The sequence below is a fragment of the Dipodomys merriami genome, unplaced genomic scaffold (genome assembly GCF_024711535.1).
Source record: "Dipodomys merriami isolate MVZ:Mamm:240054 unplaced genomic scaffold, mDipMer1.0.p SCAF_33, whole genome shotgun sequence".
Classification (NCBI taxonomy): domain Eukaryota; kingdom Metazoa; phylum Chordata; class Mammalia; order Rodentia; family Heteromyidae; genus Dipodomys; species Dipodomys merriami.
The window spans coordinates 17562969-17573709 of NW_027204826.1; the positions used below are offsets into that span (position 1 = coordinate 17562969).

The 10741-nt window shown below is 50.0% G+C and overlaps 1 protein-coding gene across 2 annotated transcripts in view; it reads right to left on the minus strand.

Annotated features, from left to right (window-relative positions):
- The window catches only part of Iqgap1 (IQ motif containing GTPase activating protein 1), a 74666-nt gene extending 64302 nt beyond the window's left edge, over positions 1-10364 (minus strand). The window contains exons 1-2 of one of the 2 annotated variants that reach the window (XM_070043316.1): positions 10213-10364; positions 8375-8474 (exon numbers count right to left, since the gene is read on the minus strand). In XM_070043316.1, coding sequence (XP_069899417.1) covers positions 8375-8474; positions 10213-10267 — 155 coding nt within the window. In that variant the 5' untranslated portion in view covers positions 10268-10364. Of the gene's footprint in view, positions 1-8374; positions 8475-9574; positions 9606-10212 lie in introns of those variants that run through there. The other variant, XM_070043317.1, reaches the window with a different exon arrangement.
- Between the last annotated feature and the right edge of the window lie 377 nt (positions 10365-10741).

Below are 10741 nucleotides of genomic sequence, written 5' to 3' on the forward strand. Positions count from 1 at the left end.
CCATTAAGGCTATAATGAATAATATCCTACAGCTAGAATAAACAAAAATGACATTACAAATCTCAGAGTCAAGGGCTGGAGATTTAGCTTGTGGCAGAGCACTTGCCTACACACGCCCAGCACCCGGGAGATGGGTGAGGCCCAGGGTCTGACCTTCAACACCACTGAAGAAAAAGTCTCATTACCTTTCCAAAAATTGCCATATGGAATTTGGATAAAGGGAGTTTCAAATCACAAAGAAGTTAAAAAAAAAAGGAATTTAAATTATTTGCCAATTATTAAGCTAGTTTCAGACATGGTTTCCCAGTAATAAGGAGTTTGGGCATACTCTCAAGAGAAGAAAGCCAGGCGCCAGTGGCTCACGCCTGTAATCCTAGCTACATGGGAGACTGAGGTCTGAGGATCATGGTTCAAAGCCAGCCCAGGCAGGAAAGTCTTATCTCCATTAGCCACCAGAAAACTGGGAGTGGTGTTGTGGCTCAAGTGGTAGAGTACCAGCCTTGAGCTGAAGAGCTGAGAGACAGCACCCAGGCCCAGAGTTCAAGACCCACGACTGAAGGTTTTAGAGAAACTAAACTATCTGGGATTTAAACTGATAAAACATTTAAGCTCCAACTATATACAGCATGCAAAAGGGTCCCCAGAACTGATAGAAAAAAATACCAAAAAAGTTAAATCTGTGGTTCACTTTGGTAGCACATTTACTAAATTTGAACAAAAAAGCTAAACTGTACAGTGAAAAAGCAAAAAGGATGGAAAATCAGCAAATATGACAGGTAGTTCCTGAGTATAGTATGAGAGGTCAAGATTCACCATTGTGACCCCAGCAGACAGACACAGGACAGCTACACAAGACAATCATAAAACAAACAGATACACAAATACATCAGAGAATGTTCAAATGCTCTAGTCATTAAAGCCATGTAGCTTTAAATTGGAATAAACCTAAATAAGTTAGAAGTATATATACACTGAAAACAGTAATGAAGAAAATATGGCAGGGCTGGAAGGTGGTTCAGTGGTAGAGTGCTTCTCTTGCATGCATGAGGCCCTGGGTTTGATTCCTCAGCACCACATAAGCAAAAAGAAAAAAGCCGGAAGTGGTGCTGTGGCTCAAGTGGTAGAGCGCTAGCCTTGAGCTGAAGAGCTGAGGGACAGCACCCAGGCCCAGAGTTCAGGCCCTACGACTAGACCCCCCCCCAAAAAAAGAAAGAAAATATGGCAACTAAAAAAAATTTCTTTCTTTTTTCTTCATGACAAAGTTCTCATTGTGAGAAGGATTGTAGACACACAGTGGGCACAGCATTAAGTAAAAAGGACAAGTCTGTGACCTCTGCTCCTGCCTGGCTCCTGGCTCTTCTCTCAGACAAAAGCCTAAGTCCCAAGCGAGAAAAAGGAGGCTGCCACCCTTGAAAGTGCCTGGAGAGTTCTCACCCAGAGTGCACACACATCTTATTATCTTTTTTTTGGCTGGTTGTGGGGCCTGGGCGCTGTCCCTCAGCACCCACAGCACCACTTCCAGCTTTTTCTGCTGATGTGGTGCTGAGGAATCGAACCCAGGGCCTCATGCACACAAGGCAAGCACTCTACCACTGAGCCACCTTCCCAGCCCATGTATCTTATTACCTTCATATTTAAGCTCTTTCTGTCCAAGGACCAGGAAAAAAAAAGCCACATGTGCCTTCTGCACATCACCGGGCCAGCACTCACCCCCACACCGTCCCCCGACAGGAAGTACATTGGACAAATGTGGGCCCACTCTCTGAGGTCAGACAGCCTGCAGAACCAGAATCAGAACACATACCTGCCACCTGCCAGACCAGACCCACTGTCTCCAGCTCTTCACCTCACTGGGATAGCTCTACATTCAAGGTTTTCAAGAACACTGATTTAGATTTTTTTTTTGGCGGGGGTGGGGGGGAGTAGGGGAGTGTCAGTCATGGGGCCTGAACTCGGTCTGGGCGCTGTCCCTCAGCTCTTCAGCTCAAGGCAGGTGCTCTACCACTTGGGCCACAGAGCCACTTCTGGTTTTCTGGTGGTTTATTGGAGATAAGAATCTCATGGACTTTCCTGCCTTGGCTGGCTTTGAACCATGATCCTCAGATTTCAGCCTTCTGAGTAGCTAGGATGACAGGCGTGAGCCACGGGTTCCTGGCTGATTTAGATTTTTTTTATTTGTTTTACCTAATTGTAAGTATCATGAAAGTAACATCATATGACTTTTCATATGGTAGCTATTTAACAAGTTGTCTCCTTACACCAGACTGCTCTGCAGCTGGTCTGTGCATTGGTGAGAGCCATGCTCCACATGCTGGGGCCTTGCATCCTGACTCCACATCTATTTTAAATTTTACAGTGTTTCAGCTGTAAAGTAAGCTCTGAGTGAAAGCTACATGGCTATATTAGGAATGAATACTACATATGTAACATTGTTACTAAGGAAAAAAACCACTTAAGTTTCAAGCACTTCCACAAATACACTTTGGAATTCGCAGGGCATTTCTTACAATGGAGTCTGTCAGTGGCAGTAATACTAAATTACATTTCAGAAGAGACAATGGGTGTCTCCATCTATGTCACCATTTTAAGAACAAAGATCAAGTCCCACCTGGACCCCCCGACTGTGAACGCACCCGCGCCTCCAGCCCAGCTCCAAGGGCCATGAGGCGGCTGTGGGCAGCGGCCAGTCCCTAACTCCCACTGGACTCCTGAAGTGACCAGTTTTCTCAGCTGGTAAAGGCACAGCACTGGTGGCTCACACCTGTAATCCTAGCTACCCAGGAGGCTGAGATTTGAAGATCACAGTTCGAAGCCAGCCTGAGCAGATAAATCCCTCAATACTCCTTTTATTTTGCCAGTCCTGAGGCTTGAACTCAGGCCTTAGGCACTCTCCCTGAGCTTCTTTTGCTTAAGACTAGCACTCTACCACTTGAGCCACAGCACCACTTCCAGCTTTTTCTGTGTATGTGGTACTGAGGAATCCAACCCAGGGTTTCATGCATGGTAGGCAAGCACGCTACCACTGGGCCACATTCTCAGCCCTCCTCAAGACTCATTTGCAGTTAAACGCCAAAAGCCGTAACTGCAGCTGTGGCTCAAGAGGTAGAGTACCAGACTTACGTGAAAAGAGCTAAGAGGCAGCACTTGGGCTCTAAGATCAAGACTTAGAGTAAAAGGATCTCCCTAATCTTCACCTTTTGTTTTCTAAAATAGGGTCTTCACTATGTCACCCAAGCTGGCTTCACACTTGCAGTCCTCCTACCCTAGTCTACCGAGTGGTGGAAATGCTGCTAGAATTAAAGGCTTGCACCACCATGCCCAGCTTTGTCCCCAAACCGCTAAGCGATGCCCTCCCCCCCTGGAAATCGTAGAAGCTGGCTGCTAGGCTACTCTTTCTGGCTACCTGGCCTGACTCTTTTTGCCTCTTAAACGTCTTAACGTCTGTTTTATGAATTACTGTGCATTAACCTAGAAATATCAGATGTTCCTGGAATTCTACCACCACTTAGGAGAGATCTGAAGAAACCAACCCAGAAAATGTCCTATGCCAACAATGAAGACATACACATAAAACAGAATTTGTTCTCCAGACTGACTGTTTTCAAGATACTTCAATTCCTCTAAACTACAGAAGGGAAGGTGCTTCTGTTTAGAGCTAAGTTCTTGTTAACACCGTATATTTTCTGAGTCTCCAGCAGTCAGACTCTACCTCCCCTTTTACAAGAGAAGCCCAAGTCTACACCCCTCCGACTGGGGCCTGGGCACCTGGCAGGGAGAAGCTGGCAGATTTGAAAGGACATGTGACAAAGTCTCTGGAAGAAGAAACACCACCCAGACCTCCTCAGGGAGGGCTTGGAATTAATCTTCATCCTGTGGAGTTTCCCTCCATCCCCTCAGGCCACTTCCCTTTCTCCCCTGGTAAGTCCTCCTTTCTGCCCTGCCAGCTAAGTCCTGGTCCTGGCTCCTTTCCCTGCCCCCTTCTCCACCTCACTGCCTGCTCCTGTACCTGAGCACCTGCATTCTTCCCTCTATTCTCCTACCCAACTGCTCCTTCGAGACAACAAACACAAGACCCCGTCAGAACAGGCCAGAAAGACAAGTGAACTTTCCTTTGCACACGGCCTCTTCTGAAGGCCTTGTTCCGCTGTGCAGCCTTGGCAAAAAGACTGGAATCCTTAAATAATGAAGTATTTAAAGAACAGCAGCCTCGTTTCTACACAGAAGCGACTTTTCAGCCACACAGCAGAGTTCTGTATTTCCTATTTCCCAACACTCCAGAGCACACTTGTAATGACTACCCTGTTTTCCCACTCAACCCTTTTGGGAACTTCAAACCATACCCACAATACTCCTATATCTACCTCTACTCTCTCTCTCACACACACAGACACACACATACACATACAGACACACACACACTCCCTTCCCTTTTCCCAAAAGTGAGCTGGTTTAAGGTACAGGGGAAATGGAGCGCCCCAGGATACACAATGGGGCTACTGTGCTGAAAGGCGGGTCTCCGGTGAGAGGGGAGGAGTAGAGGATATAAATAGAACGCAGGGGGGACCTTCCCCCCTCTACCTCACTGATCTTCATTCCTGGCCTCAGAGCCACTAGAAACTCCACACCTTGGGGCTCTTTCAACCTGAGAGGACACAGGACGGGGCAAACTGGGCCTGGTGCTCTGGGGGAAAGAAGACTCCGAGGGCACCAGCCATGCAGCCCAGCTCCCCAGGCGGGAGAGGAGACCCTGGCTATGATGGGGAGCAGCCCACCAGGTTAGGGATGGAAGCAGCACACTAGAAGGTGGATAGGGACCCCAGTCCTCTTTTCTCACCAAAAGATTCTTACTGCTTTCTGGTTGGAAAATCTAAAACAGGTCCTTCCTGTTTGATTTTCTAATCTAAGCTTTAAGGAAAACAATGGCAACAAAACCTACCACACATCAGACTTCATACAATTCACTCCATAAAAGAACCAGGCAAAGCTCCACGGCCAGGGCAATAGGAAGGAGACTAGCAGGAGTCAAGGGGGGGGGGGGGCGCTACTTCCCTACTCTGGAAGGGACACCTGTCAAGAAGAACATGTTCTGGAGTAGATGCAAATGAAATGCTGTTAGCAACTCTCAGGAAGAACGGGAAGAGAAGCATTAATGCGTTCTAGGAAGCTATTCCATCTGAATGTTTTAAATTCTACCAGTACCAATACAGGCTCCTAGGAACACATAACAATACCAGCGACCAGGGAGGCTGAGATTGGGAGGGTGCAGGGTTCAGCACACCCAGGCAGCTGTCATCCCAGCTAGTGAAATGTGGGATGGCACTAGCAGGAGGGTGACAGGATCTATCTCAAAAAGTAACCAATACAAGCCAGGCGCCAGTGGCACACTCGGCTCAGGCCTGTAATCCTAGTTACTTAGGAGGCTGAGAGCTGAGGATTGTGATTCAAATCCAGACCGGGTAGGAAAGTCCGTGAGACTCCTATCTCCAATAAACCACTAGAAAACCAAAAGTGGCTTGTGGCTCAAGCAGTAGAGCACTTACCTTGAGCAGAAAAGTTCAGGGACAGAGCCCAAGCCCAGAGTTCAAGCCCCACGACCAACCAAAAAAAAAAAAAAAAAAAAAGTAACCAATACATAGTTATTTGAAGTAATGGAAATCCTCTGTATCATAACTACGGTTGTTAAATGTTTGTAATTTTACTGAAAATAAACTTACAATGTGGGCATTAAAAAATAATAACAACACTGGTCAAGGCAATGTGGTATAGTCCTTTAAAAAGAAAAAAAGGGCTGGGAATGTGGCTTAGTGGTAGAGTACTTGCCTAGCATGCATGAAGCCCTGGGTTCAATTCCTCAGTACCACATAAACAGAAAAAGCTAGAAGCGGTGCTGTGGCTCAAGTGGCAGAATGTTAGCCATGAGCAAAAGAAGCTCAGGGAGAATGCCCAGGCCCTGAGTTTAAGCCCCAAATCCTTTGGAAATGGCACTGTGGGATTTTGGATGAAGGGGGAGCCTCTACCTAGCAAGCCTGAAGTAGAACCCCAAGTTAAAATGTGTAAGACAAAGTAATAAGAAACTTTACTAACAGACAGCCTAAGGATGGGACTAGCAAGCTTGAAGTAATACCCTGTGCTAAATTCCTGTAAAATAAAGACATGAATAAATACATAAACTATAAAAAATTGCTCTGGGGTTGTGGGAAAAGCAAGCCTGAGCTGACACCTCATGTCAAACCTTAGTACCAAATATAAATAAATAAAACAACCAACACAAATAGAGCTGGCAGTGTGGCTGAAGTGCTGAGATCCGAGGAGGTACAAAGCCCTAAGTTCAAACCATAGTTTGAGCAAATGAGCAGTGATAGAAGAGGCCAGGACCTGACAAACGAACAAACAAATGGGCAGTGATAGGAAAGCCAGGACCTGACAAACAAACAAACAAATGGGCAGAGATAGGAAAGCCAGGATCTGAGGTTCTTTTTTCTAATCCTCAGGTCGCCTGGACAATCCCTGCTGCTTCACAGAGCACGAGATAGACTCTCAGACCATCTGCATCTTGCAAATTCTTCCAAGAGCGGAAGTTCCGAAGTGGCAGAGGACTTAGCATTTCTGTTTCCATACAAACTCTGAGTGAGAAATGTCCCATGTTCTAACAACATACATTCATTTCTTGCTATCTAAAAATTGTACTTAGCAGGGTCTCGGGACATAGCTCAGTGGAAGAGCACCTGTTGATATGCTCAAGGCCCTGTGTGCAATCCCCAGCACCAGTCAAACGACCATAACAAACTGTCAGGTAAATGTTACTGTCACTGAGCCTCATCTAAATCACAGCAGTTCCAGTACCTGATTTCTAAAATGGCTTTTGCGCAGAGAGGCAGCCTAGATGCCACAGCCCAGACCACAGGAGTGCCCCCTGGAAGGGAAGAAGATGGAACCAGGGAAGGGGCACAAAGGGAATTCCAACTGGGGCCGTCATTTTATTTAGAGGCAAAAGGGAAGACCTGAAGGATTAGCAGGTGTTAGTTCTGAGAGGGATGAATGGTAATGTACCTCAGTGACAGAACACTGCTAGCATGTGGTAGGCTTTGGGTTCAATCCCCAGCATCACCACAAAAAAAAAAAAAAAAAAAAGTTGGGATATAAGAATGTTGCGTTAGCCGGGCACTGGTGGCTCACGCCTGTAATCCTAGCTACTCAGGAGGCTGAGATCTGAGGATTGAGGTCTAAAGCCAGCCCAGGCAGGAAAGCCCATGAGACTCTTATCGCCAATTAACCACCAGAAGACCGGAAGTAGCGCTGTGGCTCAAGTGGTAGAGAGCTCACCTTGAGCCAAAGGGCTAAGGGACAGTGCCCAGGCCCAGAGTTTGAACCCCACAACCGACAACAACAAAAAAGAATGTTGTGTTGTTTCCTGGATGTTCTCATAGCATTTTAAGACTTTTCAGATTTTAAAAAAAATTCTTGTTTATTAGCCCCATTTAAAATGTCCCTGATTTTCAATGAACTTTTGATGACAACACCTTTTCATTATCCCTCAGTAGCCCCACTCTCCAAAGCTCACCTCCAGAGAACCTGATCTGTAATTACACCTATCTGCTCTGGGAACGTGCCAAAGAATATATGCACTGGAACAAAAGGAATTACTGATGGCAAACTGAAACCCTAAAATTAAAGACCACGAGGTCCTGAGATACCCAACAAAAACAGCAGCATGCATTTACTTCACAAGAAGATGGGTGCTGCCCTTGGTTAGGCATCTCCGAGTGTTGTGGGATGGACAGTGTCCAGTAGCCACAGCAGTACCCTCACGAACTTCCCAGACCCAGACCACACCACAGGTCCCAGGGGAGGGGACACAATTCACACAGAACTCAAACCCAATGACGGATCAGGAGAATATTAAGAACAAGAACGTAAAACCTGGGGCTGGGAAGGTGGCTCAGTGGTAGAGTGCTTGCCTTGCATGCCCTGGATTCCTCAGCAAAGTGGCGCTGTGGCTCAGGTGGTAGAGCGCTAGCCTTGAGCTGAAGAGCTGAGGGACAGCGCCCAGGCCCAGAGTTCAGGCCCCAGGACCGGACCCAAAAAAAAAAAAAAAGAAAGAAAAAAAACTTAAAACCCTAAAAATGCTATTTCTAACAGACAGCTGGCAGTACCCAAAATATGTACCAGAGCATGAAATGGAACAGCACAAAAGTGGAAATGATTCAGTATACTGTGTCTCGTGACAAAGGGGAAACTTGCTCCCAAGAATAGACGCTCTACCTATACTGACAGCACAGCCTCCCAGGCTCACCTGCAACAGTCCCAGGGCAATCTTTACCAGTGTTTTCACAGCAGTCCCTCCCCATCTTCCCTCCAGACAGCCCATCTTTACCTCTTTGCTTCTTCCAAATGACAAAGGTACTCATAAGCCACATTCTGTCGCCTCCTCTCATCCATCTCCTCTGCAGTGAGTCTCTCATTATCCAGGACAGCTGGAACATGAAAGAATGTAAGACCAGGGTTGAAGCCCAGTGCCAGTAGCTCACACCTATAACCCCAACTACTCTGGATGCTGAGATCTGAGGATCTTAGTTTGAAGCCAGCTGAGATAGGAAAGTCTTTCTTGCCAAAACAACCAGAAATGGAGCTGTAGCTTAAGTGACAGAGTGCTATCCTTGAGCAGAAGCAGCTCAGGGACAGCACCCAGGCCATGAGTTCAAGTCCTAGGAATGATGGGGGGGGGGGACCAGAATCTGTAATCTTCCTCATGGACAAAAGAATACCACAGCCATCAAATTCCACCCATCAAATCACCCAGAAAGTCAGGGCACTAGCGGATGTATGGATAGCTAGAGACAATGATTTTTGTAAAGCAAAAACTATGGGGTTTCAACTATACTCAGCTTGTTCTTCATAAAAATGTATGGTAATAGGAATGTGTACAAAATTTTTTGCACAAAATTTTGTACCTTCAACATATACTATCTCAAGAGTTTGCCCGAAATGTGTCACTGTCAGAACCTTTGTAAATACAGATCAGATCAATCCTTCTCTTTCTTTATTAATAACCAAAGCCAGCAGCTGCTGAAAGATAACTGGTAGTAACTGCACTAAGCAGTACTGTGCATTCTCTTACTAAAGCCCACAACAATGCAGTGATTAGCACTTTTATTTTACAGATGAGGAAATTGAAGTTTAGCCCTATGGCTATAAGAGGAGGGACCTGGATTCACGAGGTAGTGTGAAGCCTGTGGGCTTAACCTAAAAGCAATGGAGTTCAGTCACCCAAGGTGAGGAATAAAATCCCTAACTCCATTTGAAAGCGCTCCAGGTTTCCCAGTCTGGCCTCGCCTTCTTTAGGAAATACTTCTTACCCTCCTCTTTCCTGGTCCTTCCCACTCTCCCCCGCCCCCGCTCCCCCCTCCCCCACACACCCCAAACCACAACAGCACCCCTGGACATTAGCATCCCAGTTCCCCGTCCTCCTTCCCGAGTCCTGACGGCCTGGGCTCCAGGGACGGCGGAGCTCGGTGCCCGCGTCCGCCGGCCTCGCCCGCCCACCCGCTCCGCCATCGCGCCCTAAGCTGTACACCTGTCGCTCCTCGCATGGGAAATTCCTGGAAGGTCGAGCTTCGTCCTTCTCACCCCTCATTTCTCAAACCTCACAACCGCCGCTGACCAGCGGACCTGTCCTTCAGAACAAATTATTCTAGAAGGACACAAAGGGCCGACTCCCCGGGCCCCTGGGGGGTCCCGCGCGCGCGGGGGTCCCACGGGTGGCCCGGACACCGAGGAAGTCGGGGCTCTGCGGTGTCTTTGCTTTCTTTTTCCTCCTGACATCCTGGCGGAGGGCCGCCGCCGGGGAGGCGCGAGGGCCGGGCTGGCCGCCGGTCCGCGCCGGGCGGGCTGCGGGCTGCGGGCTGCGGGCTCCGGCCCGGGCCCCGGGACACGCCCTGCCCGCGCGGCCACCTCCCCGCGCCGAGCCCTCAATCTCGGCCCGCCGGGCGGCAGAGGCGCTGGGTGGGGCCCCGGCCTCGGCGCACCGGGCGAGGCCGGGGAAAGGCCGGGAGGCCTCCGGGTCCCACCCGCCACCTCGCGGCTCGAGGGGCGCGGGCGCGGCGCCCCACTCCGCCGCCCCGCCCGCCAGGCGCTTCCGGGTCCGCGCGGGCCCGCAGCCGCCGGGCCCCGGCCGCCCCTCGGAGCCCCAGCCCCGCCGAACCCCGCACTCACAGCCATAGTGCGGCCGGGCCACGCCCAGCCCGTCAACCTCCTCCGCGGCGGACATGGCGGCGGAGCCCCGGTCTCTGGCGAGGAAGCGGCGAGGGCCTGAAGACGCGGGCGACGGCGGCGGAGGCTCCTGCTGAGTGCGCGGGCTGTCGGGGTCCCCGAGGCCCCGCCCACCGCCACCGCCACCAGCCCCACCCTAGCGGCCCCGCCCTGCGGCCCCGCCCTGGCGGGAGTGCGGAAAGGGCGGGGCCGACGACCATGGCCACGCCCCGTTCGACCCCTCCCAGCCGCGTTGCACAAGCAGAGGGGGTGGGCCCAGATATGCAGGCTCCGCCCCTATTCTGTCCCGCCCTGGAAGCCCCGCCCAGCCTCGAAGCCCCGAACGCCGATGGGGTGGGGCCCCGGTTGCAGGCCCCGCCCCCCTCCTCCAGCCCCGCCCTTCAGCCCCTGTTCCGGACAGGCGGAAGGAAGGAGGCGGAGCCGGCTCACCTTCGGGCGCCTGGGCTCTCGGACGCGCTGCCGGAAAGGCCGG